The sequence below is a fragment of the Eurosta solidaginis genome, chromosome 3 (assembly GCF_040869045.1).
Source record: "Eurosta solidaginis isolate ZX-2024a chromosome 3, ASM4086904v1, whole genome shotgun sequence".
Lineage (NCBI taxonomy): Eukaryota > Metazoa > Arthropoda > Insecta > Diptera > Tephritidae > Eurosta > Eurosta solidaginis.
The window spans coordinates 78,831,575-78,847,407 of record NC_090321.1 but is presented as its reverse complement, the minus strand read 5'-3'; the positions used below and the strand labels follow the sequence as shown (position 1 = coordinate 78,847,407).

Below are 15,833 nucleotides of genomic sequence, written 5' to 3'. Positions count from 1 at the left end.
TTCTGGGTGGCAATGCTGTGGTTGTTGTAAGTTTATTTCTCTCCGTTTTTGTTATTAATTCCATTTTAAATAGTTTTTCTACCAGGCAGTTATTTTTGTTCTGTAGTCGTGATGTTGGATCTTGCCTTTGCACCCTATATGTTGTTAAATCCATTAAAATATCTCCCATTTTCTTGTTGTAATCATCGACTTCCATTGCTACCGTTTTATTCCCTTTATCAGACGTTAAAATTCGAATATTATTGTTTTCCCTAAGATATTTCTTGGTTTGCCCCACTGTATCTGCAATTGCACTGTCAACTGCACTTAGCTTGTTTGTTGTTGTGTGGTTTGTTATTAACAACGAAAGTTTTGTGCGAGCTTCTTCTTGCTGATCTTTATTTTTTATGGTTTGTATTAACTCTTCACCATCCGCTATATACTGAAAAAGCGGGAAACTCTTGTTATCCACAAGTAAACCGAACTTCGGTCCCTTTGTCAATAACGCCTTCACATCTTTCGGAAATTCTAATTTCGTTTTTTTTATAAACCACTCATCGTGGTTGTTGTTATTAGTGAGTATTTCTTTGCGTTTCGCTCGGCTTTTCTTGTATTTTAACTCTTGGCGCTATTTAAGTTTTGTTTTTGTTTTGTTTGCGAGATTATTTTCCCTTTCCATTAGCTCTTTGAAGTCGTTCTCACCCAAATGTTCTATGAGTTTTTTTGTTGTTTGATCCATTCGCTGATTTAATCTTTGTAATATGTTGTGTTTGTGTTTTATCAGTAGGCTCAAGATTTTCATGAGGTAAAACTGCGTATGTCTGTTTAATAATTTATCTATATCCATGTGTCTGTCCGAGTCAGATACAAATAATTTCTTACATTTTGTGGAATTACTTATAAACTTAGGAATAATTCTTGTTTTTCTACATTTTAAAAGGAACTTTATATTTGATTTGACTTTTACCAATTTTTTTGATGTTGACTGCAACTTGTTGATTGTTGATCTAGCTGTTTCGTTATAGTTCTTTATTGTAGCATATCCCATGTTTGGTGATTAATGCCCACGGCGTGCCTTCCGTCTACGTAAATTATAATTTCTGGCGACCTTTTTTACTTCAACTAATTGTCCTGTTTTGCTGGCACGAGGTCCGTGTTTTACAAATTAAACACAATTGTTTCTTTTTTCAAAAAACCGATATATTTCGATTGCTCTACGGCAATCGTCTTCAAGGTTACAGAGCTAATAAAAACATAATAACAACAATTAACAAATATACATAACAAACATTTAACATATTTGCATACTTTTCTTAACACGTTTGCTCTGTGTGACGTGGAGTATGGGACTGCCTTTTACTTAGCAGGTGTTTGTAAATATGAGCGGAATGGTCCACATCACTCTTATAGTTGAGTCGTATCTTTGTCGGTACTTTGATAATATGTAACATTTCAAGAGTAAATCGTTTATTATAGTGTTGTTCTTGTGTAGTATTTTGGTATCGTCAAAGTTGGGTATGTGGCCGCTAGTTGCACAGTGGGACATGAGTGCAGTTTTGTGATTATTTAGTTGATGGCATTGTTTTAAATCCGATTTGTGTTGTGATAATCTAGTTTTTAATTTTGACTTGGTTGTACCGACATAAATGTTATTGCAAGTTTCCCCAACATTGCCTTTACAGGGAATTTTGTATACAACGTTGCTTTTGTCCATATTTGATATATTCGATTTGGTTTTATTGAAAATACTTTTTAATGTGTTAGAGGGCTTATGTGCTATTTTTACGTTTTCTTTGTTATAACAGTCAGACTTGGCCAGACGCTCCGACAGTTGTGGTACATAAGCCAGCGACTTAAAAATAAAGTGTTTCTCGGGGTTTTGAATGTTTTTTGGAAGTTTAGCTTTTTTTATTAATTTTTTAATTGTGTATTTCGGAAAATCGTTATTTCTTAATATTGTGAATATTTCTTTCTTTATTTGATCGTGGTATACTTCGTCCGAGGTGTGCAGCATTCTACGTATACAGCCCATTGCTGTATTAATAATCATAGATTTAGGATGCTTTGAATTAAAATTTATTATTCGTCCTGAAGCTGTGGGTTTTTTATACCACTTTAATTTAAGTTGATTTCCACGTCTATTTATTTCGGAGTCCAGATAAGCTAATGTTCCATCAATTTTTATTTCTAAAGTAAATTGTATACTCTTATCAAAATTGTTAAGTGTGTCCAGTGTATTTTGTACCTGATTCTCACGTACTATGGCGAAGAGGTCGTCGACATATTTTGTAAGTAACCTTGGTTTGTAGCGTAATTTTTCAATACTATTATCTAAAAGTTTTTCCATAATAATATCTGCTATAATTGGAGATGTTGGTGCTCCTATAGGCATTCCTTTCAATTGTGTGTATATGGTATCCTTAAACTTGAAATATCTGCCCTCTTGAATGCAAAATTTTAATATTTCCATGAACAGCTGTTTCGGTATCTTGGTATATTTTTAATTATTTCCCATTTTTCTTGTATTGTGTCAAGAGCCAGATGTATAGGTATACTAGGAAAGAGTGATACGACGTCGAAGGAAATAAGTTTCTCGTCGTCAAATACGTAAGTGTTGTTCACCCTTTCCTTGAACTCCAGTGTATTTTTTACGTTATATGTCGAACTTGCTGTTACGTTTTTTAATATTTCCGCGATATATTTGCAAAGTCCGTACGAGGGCGATCCAATGGCTGAACAGGGTTCCTTCTTTATGAATCTTCGGGAGGCCATGGATTCTGGGTGGCAATGCTGTGGTTGTTGTAAGTTTATTTCTCTCCGTTTTTGTTATTAATTCCATTTTAAATAGTTTTTCTACCAGGCAGTTATTTTTGTTCTGTAGTCGTGATGTTGGATCTTGCCTTTGCACCCTATATGTTGTTAAATCCATTAAAATATCTCCCATTTTCTTGTTGTAATCATCGACTTCCATTGCTACCGTTTTATTCCCTTTATCAGGCGCTAAAATTCGAATATTATTGTTTTCCCTAAGAAATTTCTTGGTTTGCCCCACTGTATCTGCAATTGCACTGTCAACTGCACTTAGCTTGTTTGTTGTTATGTGCTTTGTTATTAACAACGAAAGTTTTGTGCGAGCTTCTTCTTGCTGATCTTTATTTTTTATGGTTTGTATTAACCCTTCACCATCCGCTATATACTGAAAGAGCGGGAAACTCTTGTTATCCACAGGTAAACCGAACTTCGGTCCCTTTGCCAATAACGCCTTCACATCTTTCGGAAATTCTAATTTCGTTTTGTTTATAAACCACTCATCGTGGTTGTTGTTATTAGTGAGTATTTCATTGCGTTTCGCTCGGATTTTCTTGTATTTTACCTCTTGGCGCTATTTAAGTTTTGTTTTTGTTTTGTTTGCGAGATTATTTTCCCTTTCCATTAGCTCTTTGAAGTCGTTCTCACCCAAATGTTCTCTGAGTTTTTTTGTTGTTTGATCCATTCGCTGATTTAATCTTTGTAATATGTTGTGTTTGTGTTTTATCAGTAGGCTCAAGATTTTCATGAGGTAAAACTGCGTATGTCTGTTTAATAATTTATCTATGTCCATGTGTCTGTCCGAGTCAGATACAAATAATTTCTTACATTTTGTGGAATTACTTATAAACTTAGGAATGATTCTTGTTTTTCTACATTTTAAAAGGAACTTTATATTTGATTTGACTTTTACCAACTTTTTTGATGTTGACTGCAACTTGTTGATTGTTGATCTAGCTGTTTCGTTATAGTTCTTTATTGTAGCATATCCCATGTTTGGTGATTAATGCCCACGGCGTGCCTTCCGTCTACGTAAATTATAATTTTTGGCGACCTTTTTTACTTCAACTAATTGTCCTGTTTTGCTGGCTCGAGGTCCGTGTTTTATAAATTAAACACAATTGTTTCTTTTTTCAAAAAACCGATATATTTCGATTGCTCTACGGCAATCGTCTTCAAGGTTACAGAGCTAATAAAAACATAATAACAACAATTAACAAATATACATATCAAACATTTAACATATTTACATACTTTTCTTAACACGTTTGCTCTGTGTGACGTGGAGTATGGTACTGCCTTTTACTTAGCACGTGTTTGTAAATATGAGCGGAATGGTCCACATCACTCTTATAGTTGAGTCGTATCTTTGTCGGTACGTTGATAATATGTAACATTTCAAGAGTAAATAGTTTATTATAGTGTTGTTCTTGTTGTAGTATTTTGGTCTCGTCAAAGTTGGGTATGTGGCCGCTAGTTGCACAGTGGGCCATGAGTGCAGTTTTGTGATTATTTAGTTGATGTCATTGTTTTAAATCCGATTTGTGTTGTGATAATCTAGTTTTTAATTTTGACTTGGTTGTACCGACATAAATGTTATTGCAAGTTTCCCCAACATTGCCTTTACAGGGAATTTTGTATACAACGTTGCTTTTGTCCATATTTGATATATTCGATTTGGTTTTATTGAAAATACTTTTTAATGTGTTAGAGGGCTTATGTGCTATTTTTACGTTTTCTTTGTTATAACAGTCAGACTTGGCCAGACGCTCCGACAGTTGTGGTACATAAGCCAGCGACTTAAAAATAAAGGGTTTCTCGGGGTTTTGAATGTTTTTTTGGAAGTTTAGCTTTTTTTATTAATTTTTTAATTGTGTATTTCGGAAAATCGTTATTTCTTAATATTGTGAATATTTCTTTCTTTATTTGATCGTGGTATACTTCATCCGAGGTGTGCAGCATTCTACGTATACAGCCCATTGCTGTATTAATAATCATAGATTTAGGATGCTTTGAATTAAAATTTATTATTCGTCCTGAAGCTGTGGGTTTTTTATACCACTTTAATTTAAGTTGATTTCCACGTCTATTTATTTCGGAGTCCAGATAAGCTAATGTTCCATCATTTTCTATTTCTAAAGTAAATTGTATACTCTTATCAAAATTGTTAAGTGTGTCCAGTGTATTTTGTACCTCATTCTCACGTACTATGGCGAAGAGGTCGTCGACATATTTTGTAAGTAACCTTGGTTTGTAGCGTAATTTTTCAATACTATTATCTAAAAGTTTTTCCATAATAATATCTGCTATAATTGGAGATGTTGGTGCTCCCATAGGCATTCCTTTCAATTGTGTGTATATGGTATCCTTAAACTTGAAATATCTGCTCCCTTGAATGCAAAATTTTAATATTTCCATGAACAGCTGTTTCGGTATCTTGGTATATTCTTTAATTATTTCCCATTTTGCTTGTATTGTGTCTAGAGCCAGATGTATAGGTATGCTAGGAAAGAGTGATACGACGTCGAAGGAAATAAGTTTCTCGTCGTCAAATACGTAAGTGTTGTTCACCCTTTCCTTGATCTCCAGTGTATTTTTTACTTTATACGTCGAACTTGCCGTTACGTTTTTTAATATTTCCGCGATATATTTGCAAAGTCCGTACGAGGGCGATCAAATGGCTGAACAGATTGGCCTTAATGGGGTTCCTTCTTTATGGATCTTCGGGAAGCCATAGATTCTGGGTGGCAATGCTGTGGTTGTTGTAAGTTTATTTCTCTCCGTTTTTGTTATTAATTCCATTTTAAATAGTTTTTCTACTAGGCAGTTATTTTTGTTCTGTAGTCGTGATGTTGGATCTTGCCTTTGCACCCTATATGTTGTTAAATCCATTAAAATATCTTCCATTTTCTTGTTGTAATCATCGACTTCCATTGCTACCGTTTTATTCCCTTTATCAGACGTTAAAATTCGAATATTATTGTTTGTCCTAAGAAATTTCTTGGTTTGCCCCACTGTATCTGCAATTGCACTGTCAACGTGAGTACGTGAGAATGAGCTACAAAATACACTGGACACACTTAACAATTTTGATAAGAGTATACAATTTACTTTAGAAATAGAAAATGATGGAACATTAGCTTATCTGGACTCCGAAATAAATAGACGTGGAAATCAACTTAAATTAAAGTGGTATAAAAAACCCACAGCTTCAGGACGAATAATAAATTTTTATTCAAAGCATCCTAAATTTATGATTATTAATACAGCAATGGGCTGTATACGTAGAATGCTGCACACCTCGGACGAAGTATACCACGATCAAATAAAGAAAGAAATACAATATTAAGAAATAACGATTTTCCGAAATACACAATTAAAAAATTAATAAAAAAAAGCTAAACTTCCAAAAAACATTCAAAACCCCGAGAAACCCTTTATTTTTAAGTCGCTGGCTTATGTACCACAACTGTCGGAGCGTCTGGCCAAGTCTGACTGTTATAACAAAGAAAACATAAAAATAGCACATAAGCCCTCTAACACATTAAAAAGTATTTTCAATAAAACCAAATCGAATATATCAAATATGGACAAAAGCAACGTTGTATACAAAATTCCCTGTAAAGGCAATGTTGGGGAAACTTGCAATAACATTTATGTCGGTACAACCAAGTCAAAATTAAAAACTAGATTATCACAACACAAATCGGATTTAAAACAATGCCATCAACTAAATAATCACAAAACTTTGACGAGACCAAAATACTACAACAAGAACAACACTATAATAAACGATTTACTCTTGAAATGTTACATATTCAGCCCTATTCTGCATTTCGACTTGGATTGGAATTTTTTCGGTTTGGCAATTTTGGTATTCTGTGTTCCAATCTCTTTCGATCCAACTTCGAATCGTTCGATTTTTTGTATTCTGCATTTCGATCGTAGTTCCGTTTTTCTAAGTTGCAAATTAGTTGGCGGAAAAATATTTTCTTTTTATTTTTTTAATTAATTTATAACAGAATTTTAACAAAAATGTAAGTAAAACTTGTTAAGAAACGTAGAAGGCTTGATGATGATTGTTTTTTATATGTTTCCAGGTCAAAAACAACATGTCGATGTCAAAGTCCTTGGACGTATTTGCCCCGCAAAAGTATCTAACACATACTTGAAAGCATCCTTGTTGAGTCGAGAGTTTTTTTTGAACCTAAATAAGAGAATAAGTCTTTAAACTTTACCACTTTTAAGTTCAATTTCTTACAATTCGTCACTCATCTCAAATGGATTACACAAATGTCGCAATATTTGCCTTTCCATTCTCGTCTGGCCATTTTCGTATGCGTTGCTTTCCAACTCCACAAATATGCCGCGGCTATTGATTCCATTATAATAGACAGCTATAATTTGTGTCTGTTCGTTGGGTCCAGTTATATGCCAAAGCAAGCTGCCGGCGTAGAGGAAGGTGAAGCGAAAACGTAAACAATCCTTGCGGAAGGAATAAATAAACCTTTATAAAGTATTTTAGGCCAGTGCAATGAAATTAGCATCCTTAAAATTCAGAAAATGTCAACTATATTCGTGCAGGAATCCGTTTTAACAAAAGTTGGTGGCCACGGCAGGGAATTGGCCAAAAGAACGACAAAAACACACTTACAATTATGAAAGCACTTCACTCAAAAAAATATAACACTGCGGCAATATATTATATTGCTTTTTTTTGTACAAAATGGCGTGGATAATAAAATATAAACGTTTTTCAGTGTTTTTTACAAATTTACTTTAATTTATTTTGTTCCAATGTTCACACATTCCGTACCAACAGATGATTTCGAAAAATCATTTGCTCTTCCTCTTCTCTTTACGATTCCGTCGTAATGCAGAATACCAAACTTCGATTAAAGCGGAGCGGAGAACGGGAACGTAATCGAAATGCAGAATAGGGGTGATTATCAACGTACCGACAAAGATACGACTCAACTATAAGAGTGATGTGGACCATTCCGCTCATATTTACAAACACCTGCTAAGTAAAAGGCAGTACCATACTCCACGTCACACAGAGCAAACGTGTTAAGAAAAGTATGTAAATATGTTAAATGTTTGATATGTATATTTGTTAATTGTTGTTATTATGTTTTTATTAGCTCTGTAACCTTGAAGACGATTGCCGTAGAGCAATCGAAATATATCGGTTTTTTGAAAAAAGAAGCAATTGTGTTTAACTTATAAAACACGGACCTCGAGCCAGCAAAACAGTACAATTAGTTGAAGTAAAAAAGGTAGCCAAAAATTATAATTTACGTAGACGGAAGGCGCGCCGTGGGCATTAATCACCAAACATGGGATATGCTACAATAAAGAACTATAACGAAACAGCTAGATCAACAATCAACAAGTTGCAGTCAACATCAAAAAAATTGGTAAAAGTCAAATCAAATATAAAGTTCCTTTTAAAATGTAGAAAAACAAGAATTATTCCTAAGTTTATAAGTAATTCCACAAAATGTAAGAAATTATTTGTATCTGACTCGGACAGACACATGGACATAGATAAATTATTAAACAGACATACGCAGTTTTACCTCATGAAAATCTTGAGCCTACTGATAAAACACAAACACAACATATTACAAAGATTAAATCAGCGAGTGGATCAAACAACAAAAAAACTCAGAGAACATTTGGGTGAGAACGACTTCAAAGAGCTAATGGAAAGGGAAAATAATCTCGCAAACAAAACAAAAACAAAACTTTGAAAGCGCCAAGAGTTAAAATACAAGAAAATCCGAGCGAAACGTAATGAAATACTCACTAATAACAACAACCACGATGAGTGGTTTATAAACAAAACGAAATTAGAATTTCCGAAAGATGTGAAGGCGTTATTGGCAAAGGGACCGAAGTTCGGTTTACCTGTGGATAACAAGAGTTTCCCGCTCTTTCAGTATATAGCGGATGGCGAAGAGTTAATAGCCGTGTTTTTTAACACGCGCGTATACGTTTCGTTTGCGCGTGTTAAAAAACGCCTATCTTCGCTTAGATAATGCTTAGGAGACCCATCTAGCGGCTGTGGTAAAACAACTAGCTACAGCAACAGGGTGTACCGAAAAGCGGAGACGCAACGCTCTGATGGCCATAGGGTATAACATATAGCTGAATCAGTTGCGATGAATTGTGGACACACATATACTACATAGAATTAGTGTACAGGGTGAAACAAAGACACATATTTCAGTTACATCTGAGTATAATGCGTATTGAAATTTAGTAGGACAAAATTTATGCGCAGCAATTTCAGAGGTGTATTTATAGTTTGTCTCTTAGCAGTCCATATAAAGTTGAAGCGTAAACGGATATACGCGTGTTAAAAAACACGGCTAATATAAACCATAAAAAATAAAGATAAGCAAGAAGAAGCTCGCACAAAACTTTCGTTGTTAACACATTGGCTGCCACGTCGTACATATAGCTGTGACACTGTACTATGCGGTTTACGCCACGTCAGACACATATGTCCGACACGACTATTAATCTCTCCCGCCATGTCACAGCAACGATTGACGATAAATATGATTTTATTGCAATAATAAATTATATGGCTTCCCATGAAATTTCTGTGATAGTGGCTTCGGCGTAGCTCAAAAAACAATTGGAAAAAGTTGGTTTTGAAAAAAAAAATTTAATTCATTTTATTAAAAATTGTTTACATATTATTTTTTATACAAATGAACCCATTAAACTTGTTTGCGGTGATTCCCAAAACATTCTAAACACATGAATTGCTCCTAGGGACAATCCGGGCAATACGTGTATACTCTTTTAGCCCTCTCTCTGGCGATCTCCCTTTCTTCCATTTGTTTTATTCTGGGATAACATAAAGTACATGTTCGACGTACTTTTGTATTACTTGCAATTAGTTTTATTTTTAAAATATGAATATTGCCTGATTTGGGCTTCATATGTTTTTCTGGCTTCTGCAAATTTAGAAGTGATGAAGTAATTTGTTCTCTAAACCACCGTAATTTTGCATTATTTTTTTCGTAGCTTTCTTGTACACTACAAAGCATTCACTACTGATAATATTCTACAGATATTCTATACCCAGTTTGCGGTACCACTTTACGCCCTTCCTCAAAGTAGAGCTTGTGTGACGACGATGTATTTTGATGTTTAGCCAATGTTTTTGTCGTGCATATATGTCCGCCATGGCCCTGAAATAAAAAAAAGTCGGTAGGCGCCACGTCGAACATATATGTGTGACACACTAATTAGTTAAAAACTGTTTCTAAGCAGAAAATATTACCAGCACTACCCTAAATTCCAATTTTGATGTCTCTGATGAGATTAAAAAAAAAAGGCTGTGGCCCCAGCATCTTATTTGCTGAAAGTGCCTTGGCAGTCAATGTGTTAATAACAAACCACACAACAACAAACAAGCTAAGTGCAGTTGACAGTGCAATTGCAGATACAGTGGCAAACCAAGAAATTTCTTAGGGAAAACAATAATATTCGAATTTTAACGTCTGATAAAGGGAATAAAACGGTAGCAATGGAAGTGGATTTAACATATAGGGTGCAAAGGCAAGATCCAACATCACGACTACAGAACAAAAATAACTGCCTAGTAGAAAAACTATTTAAAATGGAATTAATAACAAAAACGGAGAAATAAACTTACAACAACCACAGCATTGCCACCCATAATCTATGGCCTCCCGAAGATCCATAAAGAAGGAACCCCATTAAGGCCAATCTGTTCAGCCATTGGATCGCCCTCGTACGGACTTTGCAAATATATCGCGGAAATATTAAAAAACGTAACGGCAAGTTCGACATATAACGTAAAAAATACACTGGAGTTCAAGGAAAGGGTGAACAACACTTACGTATTTGACGACGAGAAACTTATTTCCTTCGATGTCGTATCACTCTTTCCGAGCATACCTATACATCAGGCTCTTGACACAATAAAAGAAAAATGGGAAATAATTAAAGAATATACCAAGATACCGAAACAGCTGTTCATGGAAATATTAAAATTTTGCATTCAAGAGAGCAGATATTTCAAGTTTAAGGATACCATATACACACAATTGAAAGGAATGCCTATGGGAGGACCAACATCTCCAATTATAGCAGATATTATTATGGAAAAACTTTTAGATAATAGTATTGAAAAATTACGCTACAAACCAAGGTTACTTACAAAATATGTCGACGACCTCTTCGCCATAGTACGTGAGAATGAGGTACAAAATACACTGGACACACTTAACAATTTTGATAAGAGTATACAATTTACTTTAGAAATAGAAAATGATGGAACATTAGCTTATCTGGACTCCGAAATAAATAGACGTGGAAATCAACTTAAATTAAAGTGATATAAAAAACCCACAGCTTCAGGACGAATAATAAATTTTAATTCAAAGAATCCTAAATCTATGATTATTAATACAGCAATGGGCTGTATACGTAGAATGCTGCACACCTCGGACGAAGTATACCACGATCAAATAAAGAAAGAAATATTCAAAATATTAAGAAATAACGATTTTCCGAAATACACAATTAAAAAATTAATAAAAAAAGCTAAACTTCCAAAAAACATTCAAAACCCCGAGAAACCCGTTATTTTTAAGTCGCTGACTTATGTACCGCAACTGTCGGAGCGTCTGGCCAAGTCTGACTGTTATAACAAAGAAAACGTAAAAATAGCACATAAGCCCTCTAACACATTAAAAAGTACTTTCAATAAAACCAAATCGAATATATCAAATATGGACAAAAGCAACGTTGTATACAAAATTCCCTGTGAAGGCAATGTTGGGGAAACTTGCAATAACATTTATGTCGGTACAACCAAGTCAAAATTAAAAACTAGATTATCACAACACAAATCGGATTTAAAACAATGCCATCAACTAAATAATCACAAAATTGCACTCATGGCCCACTGTGCAACTAGCGGCCACATACCCAACTTTGACGAGACCAAAATACTACAACAAGAACAACACTATAATAAACGATTTACTCTTGAAATGTTATTATCAACGTACCGACAAAGATACGACTCAACTATAAGAGTCATGTGGACCATTCCGCTCATATTTACAAACACCTGCTAAGTAAAAGGCAGTACCATACTCCACGTCACACAGAGCAAACGTGTTAAGAAAAGTATGTAAATATGTTAAATGTTTGATATGTATATTTGTTAATTGTTGTTATTATGTTTTTATTAGCTCTGTAACCTTGAAGACGATTGCCGTAGAGCAATCGAAATATATCGGTTTTGTGAAAAAAGAAACAATTGTGTTTAATTTATAAAACACGGACCTCGAGCCAGTAAAACAGGACAATTAGTTGAAGTAAAAAAGGTCGCCAAAAATTATAATTTATGTAAATTGGAATGTTTAGGACGTTTCATAAAATAGTCAGTTAACTTTCATTTTTAAGTACGTAAATTGGAATGCCAAGGAAATATTGGGAACACCCTATAAAATGGAGGATAAATTAATTTTAGATGCAGGAATAGTAGATTATGAAAAAAAATTACAATGGTTAAAGTCTTTTTAGAAGAACATAGGTATGACTAGGTAGCCAACCCTAGAGGACGTAGTAAACCCTAAGACCAAAGAAGAAGAAATTATGAGGATGATGAGAAGTGTGTTCCCTGAAAACGCGAAAATTTGAATTATAATAGCGTTTAAACATTTTTTTTTACAAAGAATAAATAAAAATATTTTTAATATTTCGTAAAATAAACTATACTAAGCTAGTAAATTATAAAATTTTTAGAATAACAATTTTTATAATATAAAAATTATAAATAAAATGGATTATTTAGGATAAAGAAAAAATCAAAGAAATTTTATTGGAATTTACCCTTATTTACTGAAATAGGAAAGAAATTACAGAAGTTTCAAAATGTCTTGGTGGACAAAGATTGCGCAAGGTATAACGATAGCGATAGCTGGCTATGGATTCGGTAAAGAAACCTTTGAAGAGGAAAAAGTTGACAACAAATTGATAAAATATGAGCCACAAGCTCAAGTGGGCACAAAAACCACAGACATTTGGCTAGGTGCTTTAATATGCACGATAGGGCTATTAATCATAGCGATAGCCGCTATACTTAAAAGCTATATGAAATTAAAATATAGGCAACTGAATAACGTGCAAAAGCGCGTCTAAAATTTTTTTTTTCTCCCTGTCCAAATTTCCAAACCCAAACTTGAGGAAGAGCAATAAACAAGTCAAGTAAAAGTATCCTTCAAATGTTTCAATTGACAGTAAAGTCAGCTTTATTAGCCCCGCCTAAAGTCAACGCCAAATCGAGAATTTGCATAATTTCTATGAATGCTCCTGATATCTTTAAAAACAAAGATAATCAGGAAGCAATAGCAAAAATCCACAGTAGTTCACATGGGAATACCAACAACAAACGCCATCACGGTAGAAAATGTATACCAAAAATAACAATTCTTTCAAATTATATTTGAAAAGAAACTCCGTGTCGGTGGAAGTATGCAAAAAAAAAAAAAAAATTATAACAATAATAATAAAATAATAATATTACCAACAACATCAAAAATGAAGAAAAAGTCACAAAGAGAACATATATATATATATATATATATATATATATATATATATTAATGCGCTATATAAATTTGCAACAAAAGGCTAGTCGCGCTCGTTTTCATCTTAGGATAGAAAAATGGTAGCGTAAGAAATACAAGCAACCTGATTGTAGATGATAAAATTGACTTAGGACAATTACTTATCAGGCTGTAGACATGTTGTACAAATGCCGCCAATCTATGACTTGTAAAGAAAAAAAAACAAACACAGTTGTCCTGAGGGACAAATTGGTGGTAAATAATTGAATATTTACTCGAGTAGGCAAATTTAATGTGACAATAATTGGTACCCACGTTCTCTAAGATCAAATAATTGCTCAAACCCAAGAGCTTGTACATGTGACAAACCCCGGTATAAAAATAAAAATAATTCTTCATAAAAGTCATGACGATTCTGTCTTGGTGGCCGCGTCAGAAATCACATGACAAATAAGACCAAAGAAGTTGCTAGAATATATGAAAAGAAAATCCAAAGATACGAAAAATTTTTGCATCCACTGTACCTTCCACTTACCCATTAATAAGAACTACAACCAATACATAGCTATCCTGCTCTTTCGTCAACAGCTACAACCCCTATATTATCTATGCAGTTAGTTACAAATTTCATATTCGGCACGTTTTAAAACAAAAAAAAAACTTAAAAAATCGTTTAATAAGAATAATAATGAAAAGGCAAGGATATATAAACCATTTTTTACCTATATTATTTGTTAGAAATACTATTTCAAAGAAATAAGCATAAGTCAAGCCGGTTTACTCTAGAAATATGCTTTAAAGTTAGGAAAAATATTTGTACTCTAACCCTCGGTAGAATAGGAGATTTAGCTAACTAGGGAAAGGCCTCTCGTAAGTTAAATAATAAGAAAAAACATTTTTTAACTTAACTTATATACATAGAAATATTTTGATAGGAAAATAGCTTTGCACAATTTACTAAATGAGCTATAGAACCAATAAAGATAAGGAACTAATTTAAACCTTCAATAATAACCAAAATACGTTAATCAAAAATTTCTAAATATACGAACAATAAACATTCCACGTGACTCACAATAAGCACAAAAAAAAAAAACAATAAAGAAATGTTAACTCATGTAAACACATGCCGATTTTTAAGTGAGTCGACGCTCTTAAGGGTCGGCTGTGCACCAAAAAAAAAAAAAAAAAAAAAAATTAGTAGTCATAGTAAATATACGAAAACACATAATAATAGCAAAAATCAGCATATTATGAAGCGAGAGTAAGCATAACGGGCACTGTATGTAAAGCAAATACAAACGAATAAAAACAAAAAAGAAAACACATAAACTCTTAATATCAAGTTACCACTATGACATAATTACAACTGAATTCAAAAAAATTTTTTTTTGGTAACACCAAGCAAGTCGACTGGGTCATTCAACGTAAAATGAAACAACACGGCACACTTATCACAGTGACATTAGAGTGACCGTCTATAATTAAGCATAAAATTATATACGCTCACTTAAAAGGCCAATGGTGTAGTATTGCGTGGAAATCACCTCACTTCAGACACGCTTAATGTTACAAATATACTTACAAACAAACGTTCATATCTAATTGACCCAGATAACCACCATGAGTTCATTCGCATTTCCCAAGTCGCCCAATATATTGATGCGTCATACCAAACTGCTCAAGCGGGAATCATATTGACAATATGTAGGTCAATATAATAATTTGCTGACAAACCATTCCTCACTATTGAGTCATGCACCTTTAGCATGTAAATATGTATATTAGGGCGGGTTGATTTAAAAATCCCTCATTGCTCTGTGAAAATCGTATTCTAGGGATCAAAATAAGAAACTTTGCCGAAGGAACCATACCTCTAAAACGAATTCGAACTTTTGGGTAGGGGCAATTTCAATTCTACCTGATGTGTCTTGTGGTGGCTTAAAAAAAACAACACAAGCAATTTTACGATCTGCAATTGTGTCACAGTGATACCTTCATTTTTTAAAACGGTTGAATAAAAAACCACACAACTATATTTACGACATGCAAATGCATCACAGTGATGCCTTGGTTTTAAAAGGGGGTTGTAAAAACGCTAATTTCTAATATTTTTTTAAATTTCTTTTCTATTACTAAGTTAAATTAATTTTTTCATTTACATATGTTCTGACTAAATAAATTTCTAAAGAAAAATAAACTCCAAAAAGAAAAAACATAGGCATTTAAAAGTGGGATTTTTCAAAGTTTGCCCCTACGGGGGGGGGGACATCACAATTCGTTTTAGAGGTGTGGTTCCTTCGGCAAAGTTTCTTATTTTGATCCCTAGAATACGATTTTCACAGAGCAATGGGCGATTTTTTTGCCTCTCCACAAATCGACCTGGCCTAATGTATATATGTATAGGTTAAGAACTTT

At 33.7% G+C, this 15,833-nt stretch overlaps 1 protein-coding gene across 3 annotated transcripts; it reads right to left on the bottom strand.

Annotated features, from left to right (window-relative positions):
* Nucleotides 1-598: 598 nt before the first annotated feature.
* LOC137244048 (uncharacterized) lies at nt 599-6,224 on the bottom strand. Of its 3 annotated transcripts, XR_010950784.1 has the most exons (4): nt 4,042-6,224; nt 1,288-3,976; nt 947-1,222; nt 599-830 (listed from the first exon to the last, which is right to left on the bottom strand). XR_010950784.1 is itself a non-coding variant. In XM_067772516.1 (2 exons), the coding sequence occupies exon 2, from the start codon at nt 2,447-2,449 to the stop codon at nt 1,340-1,342; it is 1,110 nt and encodes a 369-aa protein (XP_067628617.1). In that variant the 5' UTR covers nt 2,450-3,976; nt 4,042-6,224; the 3' UTR covers nt 599-1,339. The 3 variants fall into 3 exon arrangements, 1 of the variants encoding a protein (XP_067628617.1); XR_010950783.1 differs by having other exon boundaries at nt 599-1,222; XM_067772516.1 differs by having other exon boundaries at nt 599-3,976.
* Nucleotides 6,225-15,833: the final 9,609 nt, after the last annotated feature.

Bases quoted from the DNA above. Each gene is read 5' to 3' on its own strand.
- LOC137244048 (XM_067772516.1), bottom strand. From the start codon at position 2,449: ATGGAAATATTAAAATTTTGCATTCAAGAGGGCAGATATTTCAAGTTT.